Source organism: Hippoglossus hippoglossus, chromosome 5 (assembly GCF_009819705.1).
Source record: "Hippoglossus hippoglossus isolate fHipHip1 chromosome 5, fHipHip1.pri, whole genome shotgun sequence".
Classification (NCBI taxonomy): domain Eukaryota; kingdom Metazoa; phylum Chordata; class Actinopteri; order Pleuronectiformes; family Pleuronectidae; genus Hippoglossus; species Hippoglossus hippoglossus.
This window is the reverse complement of record NC_047155.1, coordinates 16,726,500-16,744,085: the sequence shown is the minus strand read 5'-3', so window position 1 is coordinate 16,744,085 and position 17,586 is coordinate 16,726,500. Positions and strand designations below refer to the sequence as shown.

General features: G+C 40.1%; 1 protein-coding gene across 3 annotated transcripts; it reads right to left on the bottom strand.

The window, feature by feature from the left end:
* Positions 1-1,884: 1,884 nt before the first annotated feature.
* On the bottom strand, positions 1,885-14,700 carry LOC117761709 (LIM domain and actin-binding protein 1-like). 3 transcript variants are annotated; one of them, XM_034585819.1, is made up of 10 exons: positions 14,599-14,700; positions 11,898-12,040; positions 10,645-10,687; positions 6,604-7,047; positions 4,434-4,488; positions 4,117-4,214; positions 3,915-3,993; positions 3,659-3,690; positions 3,420-3,553; positions 1,885-3,265 (listed from the first exon to the last, which is right to left on the bottom strand). In XM_034585819.1, the coding sequence occupies exons 2-10, from the start codon at positions 12,017-12,019 to the stop codon at positions 2,191-2,193; spliced, it is 2,082 nt and encodes a 693-aa protein (XP_034441710.1). In that variant the 5' UTR covers positions 12,020-12,040; positions 14,599-14,700; the 3' UTR covers positions 1,885-2,190. The 3 variants fall into 3 exon arrangements, with proteins under 3 accessions (XP_034441710.1, XP_034441712.1, XP_034441713.1); XM_034585821.1 differs by lacking the exon at positions 14,599-14,700 and adding an exon at positions 14,292-14,559; XM_034585822.1 differs by lacking the exons at positions 10,645-10,687; positions 11,898-12,040; positions 14,599-14,700 and adding an exon at positions 10,028-10,133.
* Positions 14,701-17,586: the final 2,886 nt, after the last annotated feature.

Here is a 17,586-nt window from a genome sequence, read left to right as displayed (position 1 = left end):
TAAAGCTTTTTTTTTTTTTTTACGATTTTAGGAGTTTCCATTTTCCCCATGTTTGTGTCAATCGTAAACAATGGCAAAGTTAAATGAATAAAAAAAGCTTTTGTTTTGTGATGCCAAATTTTGCACACAATGCTGCTTTGGCATGAACTCAGACGACACTTGCATCAGGTTTCCCTGCAGATCTGTGTGTTGGAAGTTTTTCGTTTTTCGTCCAAATAAGACAATCGCTGGCGACAGCTGTGACTTAAATTTTTTACTGTGATACTGTTTATTAATGTTTCAGTTTATTTTAGATCTGCATAAACGGTTATTACTGTGCACGTCATCAAGATACTAAGGGCACTTTACAGTAGAATACTGATTTGCTGAACTTCAAATGTAAAAAAACAACTAACAAATGACCTGTGTGAAAACGATCGAGTGCGGATCCTTTATTAAATGAAACCCTTGCAGTGGGATCCAGGAAGGTGATGGAAGTGCCCATTCGACATGTCCATAAACTGCCGGTCACTAAAAAGGTCTAAAATAACAACTTCTTGGCTCCAATATTCATTTGAATAAGGTTGATTGAAATGTTGCTGTGTTGCAAAAAGCTTCGGTTCTTCCACGTTTCATCATTTTGCTGATCACACTGTGTGTTAATCATCTGGTTCACAGGAGCAAATAAAGGTCCTTTGCTGCTGTTGCCTGTCTGCGACATGTTTGTGTATATATATATATATTTTTTTTTTAATTTGGTGAAATCAATCTTCAATCAAGTTAAACGTGATCATGGTGTTTTAGTACCTTCCCATCCTGCCTGTGAATCCACTCTGTTCCTCTTCCATGGTTTTGAATCCTGTTGACTTTCCTCTCATCCATTCTCTTTACACTTGAAGCAATAAGACAGATATGCCAAAAATAATTAAAAGAATGTTCACACTCACTGCACTGCTGTCTCCTCTCCATCCTTTTTTCTCTCAGGTTTAATCTGGAAAACCTTTTCTGCTGGTGATGACTTTAAATGTAAATTGGATCACATTTTGTAATGCAGGCAAAATCCTGAAACCATATTATATATGGTGAATACTATTTCCACTTCTGCACCGGGCTGAGCTTTTACCAATTTAAAGGTTGAACAATTGTTAATCCTTGATGGCTGTTCAGAGAAAAATGTAATTTATGGCATTTGTTTTTTTTTGGTGTTAGAAACCTTTTGTAATATGCTGAATATTAAGAGTATGAAAATTGCTAAATTTAACAAAGTATAAACCTTTGACAGGTTATATCTATCATCCAATGAAGAGTGCGTATTTTCTTTGGCATGTTTGCCATGGTTTGCCTCTTCTCAAGCAGAAAACTAATAAACTACTGTATAAAACAACACAAATCCAGAAGGGCCAAAGAGATGACACAGGTTGGGATAGAATACAAGTTTATCAGCAAAGTTTAACGGTAACTAAATATGCTGGTTTGAACCGTTAAGTATAAAGTTTGACCAAGATTGGACCTTGTGATAGAATCACAGGACTCTTTTTCCATGTGCCTTTTGAAATGTTAGCACCTGCCCCTCTAAAGGTCTCTGCACGGCCCTGCACAGGACATATACCAGATCAGTTTCACATAGTAGTTGCACCTATGGTTAAAATAACGTAATAATTTCTAGCCCCAGTTGCAGTTTTACCAAACCAGGGGGAAAAAATGTAAATTATAACTAACAGAAATTTGTTCTCCAACTTAAAAACATCTTGTCTGAAGGATCAAATGCCACAAAAAGACTGTTTTTCCTTCTCTCTCTGCTGCTGTAATTAAAAGGCACTTTTATGTGCTGCAGTCATTTGAAGCTTTATGGACGAACAACCTGCAAATAATAGACAACTCATGATGCAAACAATTACCAGAAGATGAGATCCAGAATTGATTGAGTTTAATAGATTTTTCACCTTCCAGTATAATCAGGAGTCATATAAAAGCTGTTTCACATATTTTTACAGTATATAATTAAAATGTAAAAAAGAAACATTTGTACTTTAATACAGTAATTAAAGGCAGTTATTAAATCATTTATGCACATACAAACAACTAGTGGACTTTTTGGAATCACTCATTAAACACTAAAATGTGACTAAGCTAATTGATGAGCTACTTTTAACCAGAGAAAACCAGACTGACTAGTTTTATATGATGAATGGACATGAAACCGAGATGTTCCTATGAGTCAGAGTCATCTTCCTCATCGTCGTAGTGGCGGTTCCTCTTGATTATATCCTCTGCACTCAGCTCCTCAGCGTCACTTCCCTCTTTGTCTTCCTCCCAGAATCCCACATCTTGAGAGGTGCGGTTCTGTTTCGGCTGCAGAGGTGGAGAAGGGGACGGTGAGCTGTCTGGAGAGATGCTCCTCAGAGAGCCCTCCTCCACAGCCATCTTGTCTGCTCCCGCTGATACATCTTCTTTCTCTACTTGATCGTCTCTTTCTTCCTCCTGCTTGTGCACCGTGGCCACGTCCTCGTCTGAGCTGCTTGCACGTGCTGCGTCTTCACTTGCCACCTTCTGCTCTTTCTTCTCCTGCTGCTGCTCTTCTTTGTTTTCATTCGGTGATTTTTCAGAGGGGTTTCTTTCTTCAAATGATGTTCTCCATTCCAGTAGGGACTTGAGAGGCCGACGAGGCTCCTTGGGCGCCATACTGGGTGCAGGGGTGGGTTTACCTGCGATGGTAAAAGGCCGAGTGCGCTCCTTCATCGAGGAGCTCCTCCTCAGGCTCTTCAGTTCGACCCGATCTGAGCTCTGGAAGGATGATGGTGCCTCTCCCTCTGGGGGCCACTTGGCTCTCCAGGGCCTGCTGGAGGTCACTCCTTCGGTGACTGGACTGAGCGCTGCAGTCCCGGACTGGCCCTCACCAGCTGGAGGAGGCCAAGCGACCCTCAGCTTGCGTGTCTCAGCTGGCCGCTCTGCAGACTCGGGCTTCTCACTGGAGCTGACGTGTGTCTGCCCACGTGTCTCCATTAAGGCGGTCATGTCTGTGACCTTGACCTGTGGGGACATTTCCTCAGTCGGGGTCAGCTGTTTGTCTGACTTACTCTCAGCTGGAGGCTTCACCTCCACTTGTTCCACTGCTTCTTTTGGCTTCACTGCTTCTTCACCTTCTTCTCCCTCCGTTCGAGGTTCCCACAGCTCCTTGTGCGGGCGATGGCCGAAGCCCTCGTCATAGTTGCCTTTTGCTTTGAACAGCTGGCTGAAATGGGGCTTGCAGTAGACATTACCGTGCAGAGAGGCATAGTTCCCAAGACTAAAAACAGAGAGGAGCAAAGATATTATTTAGCCTCAGGAGGAGATCATAGATTCTTTGACCAATTTTCCTGTCTGTGGTTCTTCAGCAGCCACCCACTGAGAAGAGTACTCACGGATTTCATTAAGAATATACTTGGCAGCAGGAGACTAACCTGAGTGTTGTGCTGCAGTGAACGCAGCGGAAGCAGCTTTTGTGGTAGACATGCTGCTGAGACACCAGTCTCTCCAGGGGGTACACAGTCTTTGAACAAGCGAAGCACTCCTCCCTCGCCGGCGGGCAGAACTTCTGCATAGACAAATATTAACACATTTATTCATAATCAAGAGGTTGAAATGGGATTTCTACTGAAGACTCGTGCATGTCTTCTGATTGTCGTAGTGAATGACTCACCCTTGATACTTTGGACGGCTCGCTGCTTTCACCTAAAAATACACAAATGCAGAAAATGTAATTCTCTGTTGATTTGAATAAGATGCACTGAAAAGGGCAGTCACATCCAACCAAATCTCATTCTAGATGCCAAAGTAAATTGGGTAAATTAATGGTTTAATACATTTTCTATTTCACATTTCATATTACAAGTTAAACTGCATATATAATGTTAATGTGCAACATAATTGTCCTTCAATTTACCACCAAGACTCACCATTGCACTCAGGTGCAGATACCAGTTTCTGAGGTGCAGGTGCAGAAGCATTTAGAGCAGGCACCTCTGTGGTCACACCCTGAAGAAAACACACAAGAAAGAAACACAAACCTTTGTGTTAACTGACTGTGAAATAATAAAGCATTTATTTCCTTTTTAATATATAATATTTTCTATTTCAGCTCCTTCTGCATGAACTCACAGGTCGTGCGGTGCCTTGTTTAGAAACAGCAGCCTGGTACTTTGCCATCTTCTCCCTCAGGGACGTCGCCTCTAACACTCTGTCAGTCACAGAAAGGCCTGAGGCAGAAGAAGAGATCCCACTTATGATTTCATTATGTTGCAGAAACTCAAACAATGATTCCTCATCACTTTAAAGTAACATTCAGGATCCAATAGACATGTACTTGTGAGATAAAAGTTAGAGGGGATTAATTGAAGTTAATGTATGTTGTCACTCCTTCAACATGAACCTCAAGTCAGTAGATAGTGTGTGTGCATGAGTGTGTTTCTGCGTACCGCTACGCTGCTCCATGTCTTCTGAGGAAGAACTGTGTCGAGTTGTCCTGCTGACCTGCAAGAGTAAAGTGATTGGTGGGATCAGAGGGTGAGTTTGTTAAATCTATCGACAATAAATGTTGGCCGATGTCACGTTAACCACTGAAAATACTTGTTTATTCATAACATTTATTAAAAGTAATTTTTTGAGGAAGATCCTTGTGCTTGAAATCTCACTGGTCATTACTAGGTGTGCATGTTGTTCCCATATCAGCATATATACATGAGGATTCAAAAATCACCAACTCCACCAAAGAAACTGAAATTCTAATTCTTCAAAGCAGCCTGTAGGTGTGGATCTAATTGAGACATCCTCTGGTCATGTATGTGAGGCACTGCCTGAACTGTTTCCTAAGCATTACTTGGGAATAATACATCAGAGCTTATGTAAAAGCTTCCCACACAGCTCAGCCCTGTGTGTAGGAGCATGAACAATGATAGGGAGTGGTCGTGTTCTCGTAAATTCACACAGCTAAATCAGAAACTGTGCTCAGCATTAAATAAACCAGAATTTCAGCTACAGAAGAAAGATGTAAGCAGAGTAAAGGTGATGTCGTCTCCACTCCACCATTTAAAGCCTGCTGGTAACTAGAGTGCAGAGAAATGACCCGGACAGACACCAACATGCCTTTGACCTGCAGTCATGAGAACCAAAACATTTCCATTGAATTTTATGGAAAAGAGCGAGCTACATACAGTATGTGTGTGCGAGCACGTATCCCACGTGTCACCAACACTAATGAGTAAACCAGACAGTTTCTCTCTGCAGTTATCCTGTACACACATGGGCCAATTAAAACAACCCGTTTCTTCAGGCTGCTTCACTGGAGCCGTGGAGTCCTGTTGTGCCACCATCTTCCTCAGCCAAGAGTTATAAAGCTCCGAAACTCGCCTGTAAATTTTCACCAGAACATTTTCACTTCTTCTTCCCGAGTGGTGACGTAACATTCTTACTCATTCTACTAAGAACAACTTGAATCTGAATTTACTGCTGTTGCACGATATAACACACACACACACAAAAACACAGTAAAACTAAAAGCCAGGGCTGTTGGACAACACACACGCGCATGCACACAGTGGCTAATGAAAAGGGAGATAAAGACAGTTGCTCTGGAGAGGTGATCCTCTGAAGAATGAAACAGCCCTAGGTCAGGAATGTCCCTGCATTCCTCTGTTGAGGAAGGTGAAGAGTGGAGTGCTTGTTGTTTTGGGCAGAGAGGGATGAACACACACACACACACACACACACACACACACACACACACACACACACACACACACACACACACACACACACACACACACACACACACACACACACACACACACACACACACACACACACACACACACACACACACACACACACACACACACACAGAAGACAGGAGCGAGTGGGGGAGAAATGGAAAACTGTATGAAGGACAAGTCTTAAAGACATAGCTATGCTCAGAAATGAGTATTTCTGCACAGACAGCAGGGGGAGAGGACCTTTGATTTGGTTTAATTACTGCTGAGCTGAATGGGAAACCTATTATGGTCAACTTATTTCTTTTTGCTACGTGTACTCATTACATTTACAAAGCTTATAGTTACACGGTATGTAGCAATTAGCTCTATAAATTACAATCAAAGTGGTTTTTCCTCCAAAGATGCATATTAATGGTGGCCACATAGTGATTTTAGGTTATGCAACATGGAGTCAGCCACATGAGAAAAACATTCTGAGTTTGTTCTCAAGAGGTTTTCTGAGAATATAACTTTTTTTAAGATTGATAGACATAAGTACAATAAATCCCACCATCAACATTGTGGTTACGGTTAATTCCTGGGAAACTGATGCAGAGCCAATAGATTCACAGCTGTCAAAGTGGTGGAGAAAAAAAAACTTGAGTTGTGTCTGGAATATGCACAAAGAGAGAACTTTAATGGCAGTTTTCAAATGCAGTTATCAATATATTGAAGGAACCTTAAACCCTCCGTGTCTTCCTCAAACTGTGGCTCAAATGCACGGGATGAAAATCTACCAAATGAGAAAGTGACGCTCCTCTACACCAAATCTGTCTATAACTGTCTTCAACATCATTTATTGATGGAAAGATAATGTCACATGAGCTAATTGTTTTACCTTTGCCGTGGCGTCCTCTCCCCTCTCAAACTTCATCTTCAGGTTGTTCAGTGGCACTCTGGGCTTTTCATAGAAGGCACAGGGGCTGGTTGGAATTTGCTCGTCAAGCTTTTCAGGTCTGTCGCTACGTGTCACCTCATCCCTGTCCATCCCTCTCTGTTCTTCAGCCTTGGTTGCTTCTGGAGCTGCTGAGGGCTTCTGGGCACGACTAACTGTAAATCCCCCTTTCTGAGGTGTCACCAGGCCAGGGCTCTTTAATGGAGGGGGGTTCTCGCTGGTGGAAGGAGGCCTGGCGAGGGCAGGGGGCCGACTGTGAGAGCTGAATTCGCTTGAAGGTTGACCGGATGAAGGTTTGTTGCGGTCAAGGTTCTCCGTTAGCTCCCAGCGCTTCTTCAGAGCACTTAGGTTGCCTAAACGCAGGGAGGGTGTCGAACTCTCAAAAGCCTGTGAGGAAGAAAACTAAAAGTTAAACTGTGAGCATGCAAAACACTTAAATTGAAAATGACATCATAAACACTTGAATACAGTGTATCAAACCGCTTCAATGATAATTCAGCACAATTGCTAAAGGAAATGCCAGAGTCTGAACCAGGCTCCACTGACAGATTAGGTGAACAGCTGTTCAAAGCTGCTCCAGGAAATAGATGTTTTGCTGCGGCTGCTAAATGCAACGACCGGCTCGAGACAGAGAGAGTAGGGCTGAGCATGCTGCCACATTTATCAGCTGCATTCCTTTCTACACGACAACTTTACCTTTTCACAGAAAAAAAACACTGTGGAGGGCTCAGTTCACTACTTAGCCATTCATGACAAAACATATTGAGCAGCAAACAGAGCAACAGGAGGATCACTGCTGCAGTGAGTGACCTCCAGGAACTTCCTTAATTATAAAAGAGGAATGACACACTAAAGAAAGCGGATCTGGAAATAAGAATATTTCACCATTACATATGTTAAATAATGGACTACGAAAATATATCCTTGGTGGAGGTTTAAACTTTATCCTTGGTGGAGGTTTAAACTTGGTGGACAGTTTAAACTTTTGCAGGCAAGCTTCCTGGTTAAGGTGAAGTTAGAAAGTAACATTTAAACACTTAAATACTAATACATTTTAAACCTAATTTAAACACGGTTAGACATAAGAAACAAATACAATCAGTCGGTGACAAAACATGTAACATGATGTATTAGTACATCAAAAACTTGAAATGTATTTTATACATCTAAAAATACGTTATATTGATGAACAAACAGACGGAAAGACAAAAAAGAAATAGAGCAAAGAAAAAACTGAGAACATCAGCCAAAAGGGCTGAACAAAAAACCCTAAGTGGGCAAAATAGGAGACACAATTACTGTCTTTGTGACGCAACTCCAGAGTAGACACAAAGAACTGGACAGTGACGAAGATTGTTCCTCGTTTAAGCAATGAGATATAAAAACCTCAGAGAATGTGAAGGATCGGCCGAACGAGGTGTAACCACAAGTCAAAAGTGAGAGTCCTTGGCCGGTCCTCCTCTACAGGTCGGTGTGCTGAGAGACAGTGAGAGGTAGAGTCTCCCAGATGTTAGCAACCAAACTACATCTGCTTGTAAGAGTTAGCCCAACCCCTTTAACACCAGCAAAAGTGAATGAGAGACAGAGAGAGAGTCAGAAAACCCAGGAAACCAGAGCAGGAAATGATACATTCAGGGAAAAGTTAACTCTTTGTTCGCTGGGTCAGCTCTGACATTTTTCCACTCTTGGATCATTGCTGACGATAATGAAATTAAAGACTGGATCTACAAAGCACTGATCTGTACCGAAGTTGTAGATCAGAAAAAAACAGGACAAGATGAAAAACAAATACTGTGAGAATAAAGGACAAACAAAACCGATTCAAAAGAGTTTTTACAGATTTTAAAAGAAATCTCAGAGAGAGCGAGAGGTTCTGGTTCAACAAAACAGACTCAAATGACAGATCATCAGTCAGTGCTGTGTCAGAGAAGACACAACACACAAATTCATCAATATCCGTTTAGCTTAGTGGCCGGAGATTTCTGGGCTTTAAAACTACTAAAGGTGTCTACTTGTTTAACACAATTTAAAATAGATGCAACTGCATTATACGAGCTGAACATGTTGACAGTAACACTGATGCATTGACGCAGGCAGTAATGACTGAACACTGTTAAAGCGTGAATCCTCCTCTACAAATCATTCATTGATTTTTCTAACATAGTCCTTCAGCACATGAACTAAACTGCTCCTTAAAAGACAGACCTGCTGAGCTTTTCTTAATCACTGGTTGGATAAACTGTGATAGCTGAGTCTGCTCTGAGTCACACTAAGTCAAGACTGTCAGCAGATTCTAGGGTTGAGGGAGGAGCCTGCACCAAGAAAACATATCCTCACATCAATGGGACTTGCAATGAGTTTGAATTGTAACTTGCTTTAAAATCTAGTGCCTACATCGAATGAAAATTACAGCAGATAATAAGGACAAAACACAAAGTGCTACACAAAGTAAATTTAACTAATTGAAATGGCAAAAAGAAAATTGAACTTATTATGATAATTAATTAACAAACATATTGACAGATGGCCATCACATGTTACCATAATGCCAAGTCCAAAAACTCAGACGTAATTAGGTTAGAATCTCACAAAACAAAGAAAAACAGCAAATCTTTCCAGTTTCAGAAACAATAGCCAACACATTTCTGATGTTTTCTCAGTCATTTTTCTTTTCAATTAATCTAATTAACTCATTGTCATACACACGTTTGTACTTCTATCTTAATGAGGACACTTATTGGCATTATACATTCCCTAGCCCCTTACCCTAACTAGCCAAACTAAATGCCTTACACTGACCTAAACCTTATTTTAACCCTAACCCTAACACCAAGTCTTAACCCTCAAACAGCCCGTTGAAAAGAGGGTCTGTGCTTAAAACGGTCCTCACAAAGATATAAGTACAGGAACACACACACACACACACATTTAGACAGACAGATGGTCTTTCATTCAGTGTTATCCTCAAATATTTCAACTAAACTTCTGTTTCCCTGTAAAAGTGTAACATCTGATCATATTCACACACAGTTCCTGAAAATGATTACAAACTATGAGATATCATATTAAAATGTAAATTTGTATTAAAAATGAAACTTGACAACTTGAATTTGCCATCATGGCAGTTTTCTGTGAAGCTCTTCTGTCAAAACTTCTGTTGCTTAAATACTGACTGAGAGGGAGAACTGCAGAAACTTGACTTTAACAAACCATATCACGCATCTACAGGACAAAAAACAAAGCCTTCTTGTCATTACCAGCCAGACCATTAAACAAAGACTGAAGAAGCCAACTTTTCTTTTAAAGTTGCTGGCTCTCACACACTGGCTCTCACTCACAATGTTACACACAAGCACAGCAACATTACCTTGTATTTCTTCATGGTATTAGCTGATCAGTAATTCTATTAATCTCTATCCAGGTTTATTTATCAGTCTTGCACACGGACAAAGCAGCTAACCTACAGTTGGAACCACAGAGACTATTGCGAGGGGATTACACTGAAGAGGGATTATGGGTTTGATAGTCTGCCCACTGCAACAAGTGGCCAATGAGAGGTCAGCCAGGACAAGACATTTGGCCCAGACACTGTGTTGGCATGGTGAGTCTCCCTGTCTCTCAGTGTGTGTGTGTGTTCCACATCTCAACATGTTGTAATTAGTTTAGCACCTCCAGCAGCAACTACTGAGCAAATGAAGCAACACATGCAGCACACACACACACTCTTCATTTCATCATTTACTTTGCAGGGAGACTTGATGAACATGATGTATTATAGATTGAAAACTGTGAATTACAATTGAACTATTCATGTATCTACTAGACCATTTCATATTTAGAAACCTCAAACCCTTAATTTCCCTGTAATGTCTCAAACAGCTGTACATTACATTTTCAGGATCACAAAGTTGGAGAAGATGTCTCTAAACTGAGGTCAGTGGAAAATAAAATCTGTCTTACATCCTGCACATAAAAAATACTTACTGCTTTTTTCTTCTCTGCAGTCTCCACAGCAGCTCTCTGATACCTGAGACACAAGGAAACAATGCTGACCTCTAGTGACTCAAAACAGATAAGAACATTTCTACTTTTTTAAAAATGCCATATTTCATGGTTCTAGACACAAATGAAGAACTTTTACCATGAACATGTATAACTATTAGAAATGTTGAATTCTAGATTGTGTTCTATCTTGCAGCAGTGCAGTGTTTTGGAATGGTTTTAATTTCTTAATACTTTTTGTTGGTTGTTTTTTAGATTAAATTAAAAAAAGAAAATTTAAAACAAGCACTGTGTCAAAGAAAAGATCATAAAATACTCAGATTTTATTTGTTTTCAATTTCAATACATTGGCTGAGTCATTGGAATGATCACTGGTTTTCTGGCTGCAGTCTGTAGCAGGGCTGGGCATTGTGGCTTAAAATGTCATAAAGATAACATTTTTCATTCAATATCAATAATGATCATGATACATGTCACATTATTATTTATTTAAAGTTTAAAGACTCAATTTTTGCTCCTTAGTGAGGGCTGTGGTTTTAAACGATCTCCTCTATATGAGCAGAGAACAACAAACACTTGATAAAGAGTAAAACATTAAAAAAATTGAAGTAGATCAATTATGTGTTATACCTCCTCACAACACCTGTACATTGCATAATGATAAAGTATATATATATATATATATATATATATATATATATATATATATATATATATATATATATATATATATATATATATATATATATATATATATATATATATATATATCCTTAGTCTGAACCTTGACAAATCCCTGTAGCTCAATGTAGTCCTAAATAGATCTAATATATTTTGTCCCAAGTATTTAAAGTATGATGGAACTGGAAATGCATTAAGAGTATGAGCTAGTTGGCTAAACACAATAGCTTTATTACCTCCACCAAGGATGTTGTGTTTTCCCCTCTATCTGTTTGCTTGTTTGTTGGTTGGTAAGTTTGTTTATTAGCACCTTATGCAATAACTACTGAACAGATTTCCATGAAATTTGGTGGAAGGATGGGACATGGGCAAAGAAAGCCCATTACATTTTGGTGGATTTTTTTACTTTCTTTAACATTGTGAGATGATGTGTAAGGTATGTACTCTACTCAGTGCAACTCTCGCAATGTATTTAGCATTAATTCCTTGTATAACAGACAGTTTCACGAATAGATATTAACATAGAACATTCACTTAAACCAGGTGTTACTCACTTGGAAAACCGCTCAGCGATGGCATTGTTTTTTCCTCGGCCACTGACCAATGACAGCTCCTTTGCAGTGATGCGCACGGACTGCGTCGCCCAGGACCGCCGACTGAATGGACCACTTTCCATATCTGCTAGCTACCCAAGTACCTGAAACACAAACACACCCACTGTAAGCGATATGTGTACAACACCTGTTACTCTCCACTTTGAAATCATCACCCGTACATTTACTCTGACAAAACCTTCAGAAGACTGCAACCTGTCATCTACCAGCTATGTCTTATGCCAATGGAAACCACATTGGTGACACTAATGTGTGGTAACGATAGACAAGACTTACACAGACAAAGAAGCCCTTGTTCAAATGGATAAACAGGAAACCTATAGTAACATGTACAGACTCTTCAGGAGGTCAGTGCCAGAGTCCAGGTCTGCTCACGGAGATCACTGATTTACAAATTTATAACACGGTCCCTGTCAGTTTATCTGTTGTCACTCTCCCAGTGCCCGACATACATGCATGCACGTACTGTATTTGTGCTCATGCAGTTATGCATACAAGACCAGCGTGTTCAAACCTGTGCTGAAGTTTGTGCCGCTTCACTGCAAACCACTGAGCTGAGTGTGAGCACATTATAATCATTCACAGACGACCAAAGAGTTTCACAACACAAACATCATATTTAATAAACTTCACTCAAACAAACATTTAAATTAGTGCTACCGAGACATGATGATTCACATCCTGTGTCTGGAAGGACATTACGTCAGGACATGAATCCCTCAGAAGTGCTCAGTCAGTTATGACCTGTTGTTTAAATGACACCTGTTTACAGCTGATAGACCTGCAATCATTCCTCTTGCCATGTCTGCTTTTTCACTCAGGTGCATCAATTACATCATCCCTAGGACGCAGAGTGATACTGGTGAAAAGTAGTGTGAGGACTTTGGACTGAGCTGAACTGAATTTCAACATAACCCAGATTATAAACACAGATCACAGATCAGTCAAATACAAACTACATTTCTGACTGTATTACCTGCAGACTTACAGAATTAGATTATTATAATAGTTAACTACATATTGGATATTCACATTCCATAATTATATATAATAATATGTGATTACCTTCAGTTGTTGTTGCACTGGTGTTAGTGTTTTTTCGAGATGAGCACAGGCAAAGGCTGACAAAATAAAACTCCACATTTGACACAACACAAGATATGTCCAAGTAGCCTGAGGCTAATTACTGTTGCTACAGGTTTTGAAGCCCGACAGGCAAGTTAGTTCACCTTGTCAATTATCAATTGTGTGTTGTTCTATGTATTACTGAATAGGTGCCTGGGTTGAAGCACAACAACACTGTAACTTGATGGACATGCTGAAAAGACAATTTATTAGTTGGCGCCTCCTTTCTACCGTCAGTGCTTTCTATGGACATCAGAAGGTTGGAGCCTATCCCACGGCACAAAAGTCAGTGTCACACCCTGGACAGGTCACTAATGCGTCATTGAGAAAACAAAGGTAAACTGAGTTTCACATCGCCATTACACCTGTTTTGCATATCCACAAACCACAGACCGTTGAAGGTAATCCTGAACGCCCCACAAAAACTATGAGGGTTGAGAATAAAACTCAAAAGTCCGTCTCACTACAAGGGCACAAAGAAACCAGCTGATGTAACCAGAGACATCATCTGAAAATCAGCAACACACAACAGGAAATCTCACTCATGTAAAAGGATAAAATAGGGTGGGGCCATAGCATGATTTACCTGTATGTAAAAACAATCTTAATGCTTTACATTTATTTCAGACTTTCTTTGGTTTGACCTGGTTTGGAAATCTGAGATTAACCGAACACTTTGTCGTTACATTAATCAGAGGTAACAAAGGAAGGAAAACTTATCACCGCCCTTGTAAACGTGTCTCTGTTTAGAAAGGGAGTGAAGTTGAAATCATCATCGGCCAACTGAAATATGAGCTTTTGAAATCTAAACACCGAAGCGTCATCATTTAGTTTTTACTCCATCACTGGTTTATCAGTGAAAGGTGGACAGTTGACCTTTAAACCCTCACTTTAATGCAAGTCCTGCTTGACTACAAGTTACCACAGCATGGCTGGAAACCGTGTGACTCATCAGGAAGGAGGAAGCCTCATAATTGATTCAAACCCAAGAAGCAAATAATCATTCAAAACAAAAGCAAATAAAAGTTGTTAACATGTAGACGGCTGAGCTTGAACTGGAGACTCGATACTGCAGCAAAGGGACAGGACTGTGAGAAAGACTCTGCCAAGGAGCCGACAAGTTATTTGAGGACTTTTAATTACAGGTGTACAACACTGTATTTGATTGGTTGAGAGAAAAGAAGCCAAACTCTAGGGACGCACATTTACTTTCAAATTCGCCTCTGTTCAAAGTTAATTCTGTTTTGACTCCTGGTTACAAAGAGACAACAGGAGCTGAAGACAAAGTCAGCAGCAGATAGTTTGACATCGATTTGTTCCAAAGAGACACAGAGTTCTTCTCGCACCCGGACTTACTGCGCACGTGCGCTTTTCCAACTAAGGCAACACTTTAATTCAAACAACCACGAGCTCGTTTAACTTTTGACAAACAACATTATTTCTGGTATTTTCCAAATAAGATTAGCTGGAGTCATTTGCGCTTGTTCTTCGTGTCCTTGCTCGAGTGCTGTCTTACCTGTGCTCGCTTCCGTTGAGTCGCTCCCTGTGCGGACACCTGACACTCACTGCGTCACCGCCCGGTGTGTGTGCCACCTGCACCCGAGGGGGCGGGGCGACCGCAAAGGTGCGATGGGAGTGGACGAGCCAGGTCATGTGATTTCATGGGCCAATGACCTCAGGGTATTACGTTACCCCCCCCCCCCCCCCTTCCCACCTGTAAATGTGTGTGGGTGTGGGTGTGTGTCTGCGTGCTTGTGTGGGTGTTTGTTCCTGTACTTATATCTTTGTGAGGACCATTTTAAGCATAGAGCCGACAGAGTGAGGTCATTTTTGAAAAGTGAGGACATTTTGACTGGTCCTTCTTTTTCAAAGGGCTGTTTGAGGGTTAAGACTTGGTTTTAGGGTTAGGGTTAGGCGTTCAGTTTGGATGGTTCAGGTTAGGGTAAGGGGCTACGGAATGGATTTGGATGGCCAAGTGTTGGTGTGCACACATACCTTCCAACAAAATTCCTCAGAACAACAGACAATAGGTATTCACTTTGCTCATAGGTGTGTGTGTGTGTGTGTGTGTGTGTGTGTGTGTGTGTGTGTGTGTGTGTGTGTGTGTGTGTGTGAGTAGTTGTAAAAACTACCTTTTCTACTAGGGTGCTCTCAAGTTAATCTCTCTTATTGGAGTGCTTCAAATGAAAAAACCATAATAACTTCTAAAGTTTAGGGGGAAATACTCTGTAATGATGTCACATTCGATATGTCTGATACACGTTATAATTACAAAATGTCAATGTCATTTTTTTTATACATAATGGCAAGTTTGTATTCTTCTATATAAATAAATAAAAACAACAACAACAAAAAACAGACAGTATCTGTACCAGATTCTTTTTCAGGGGAAAGAGGGAAGAAAACCAAAAGAAAGGAGACAGACATTCTAACAACTCAGGTGTCTGACAGTTTGACATGCCTCATGCCAATAATGGTGGTGGTATGTGGCATAGTTGCAAATCTTAGCTTGGTTCCTATAACTGGACAATTTCCAACAATAACACCTTTGTGAGATCTAGCAGCATTAACTGTAGCTGGAAATGAAAAAAAAAAGGTTATCCCGGGGCATGGTACATTCAATGTTTGCGTTGCATTTGCCTTCTAAATAAGACCAGCTGGATGGAGTAATGAAAATGCCGCTCATGAGACCTTGCTTCATGTTCCAGTGTAGGCAGGCGTCTGACCTGCTCGCGAGGCCTTGAACATGGCGGAGTGTGTTTTCTCGGACGGCCCCAGGCTCCGGTGAAGTGAACAAATCGCTCTGAACTTTTGCCAAGAGCAGTATTTAAGTCAGTAACAGTATGCTTCAGGAATGACTTTTTCAAATTCAAGGTTTCACTGTTAGGCCCCAGCTGACCAAGAGACTAGACATTTATCAAGTCTGCTAAACTAAATGTAAGAATACCTTTGTCATGTTGATAAACTAAAAGTGGCATTTATGGTCATCTAAAGCTGCTCACTAAAAAACTTTCTTTTTACTTTAAAAAGAATCATTGATATTTTATTATTATTGATAGTAAATCTAGAAAAATAAGGTGTGAATACACAGGGTAATTTTATTGACTGATATGTCCATTACGAAAATTAGACTTATCAGTAAATGTCCTTTTTAGATAAATGATGTATAGATTTTAGACCTATTCAGACTGAAAAGGACCATTTAGAAAGGTTATTCTATCTCAAGAATCAAGAATTTCTCAGTTATCCTCATGGGGAGCAACTTGTCATACAATCAGTAATCCCACAACCAACAGACAAACAGTGATGAATGAACAATAGCAGCCATCAGCTTTTGCTTTTTATTCTTTTCTTGTTCCTCGAGTAGTTTCATAATTAACGATTATGAGGATAATGTTTGGAGATTTATGAGTCCAAACTCTCAATTTAAACCCTCTTGAGTGTTTATAATGGAGAATAGTGAATAGGCAGGGTGTTTGGACCCAACCACATTTTAATGTTAAGCACATTAAAATACACTCACAGTTTATTAGGAACACCTCACTGTGATGCAGCTGAGCTGTTTTGTATTATATAGAAAGGCGTTCCTGTTGTTTGGCACAACCCTTATTGATTTGAAATGGGTGGACAAAATAATAAGAACACCTGTTGGCATGTACACTTCAACAGCAACGTAGACAACATCATCCAAAATGAGGGTAAAGATGAATCAATACCTTTTTAGTAAGGTTTCAACAAAGACTGAACAAGATAACTTATGAATGGGGGATATATTGCAACACGGTCTATACTGAAACAAAAACAATGTTATGAGCTCAAAATGTTTGTCAATTGTGATTGGTAGATTGATTTTTATGGGTCATGCATGTTATTTGCACAGCCTAAAACAGGTTTACAAGACATCATTATTTAGAAAAAGATAGAGTAAAAAAAAAAAGGACACCAGATAATCAATAACAATACTAAACAAATCCTGAAGTTTCTTTCCCAAAGATTTAGTAACAAAGAGGAAAATACGATTCATTCCCCGCCTCTTTTAATCCACACAATTCACACAATTTGTTGTCCTAAGTGATGATTTTATATCAATCAACTTCAAGGGCCGGGAGCAGGATTCCCTGTCTCAACTCTTCACTAAAGACCTTTGACTCCTCGATTCCTTTGGGCTGCAACATAAGATTCAATGCCAGAAGTGAGCTTGATTTCAATATATGTTTGTAAGTTTGGTTTTAACACAATATCTTTGTATAGGTTTGAAGAACAAAGGACATTAGGCAAATAAGCAATTACCGAGCACACAAAGGAGGATTTCTCTCAATAAAACCCAAGGCTAACAACAGGTACTAATTCCAAAATCTCTGTCTGTATGTGGCTCGCATATCTCAAGAACCATTCATCATATTGGCTTCACTCTTGGCATTTGTATGGTAAAGGGCCAGAGGATGTGCAGTGTTGAATTTGATGTGATTTAGACACATAAGTTTAATGATGAGTCACTTTGAAT

What these genes read in the sequence shown, in the direction of transcription:
- LOC117761709 (XM_034585819.1), bottom strand. Translation starts at nt 12,019, where the DNA reads ATGGAAAGTGGTCCATTCAGTCGGCGGTCCTGGGCGACGCAGTCCGTG. An exon ending in ATCGCTGAGCGGTTTTCCAA is followed by an intron (nt 10,688 to 11,897) that starts GTGAGTAACACC and finishes CTTGTGTCTCAG; the next exon opens with GTATCAGAGAGCTGCTGTGG. An exon ending in AGACATGGAGCAGCGTAGCG is followed by an intron (nt 4,215 to 4,433) that starts GTACGCAGAAAC and finishes CTTCTGCCTCAG; the next exon opens with GCCTTTCTGTGACTGACAGA.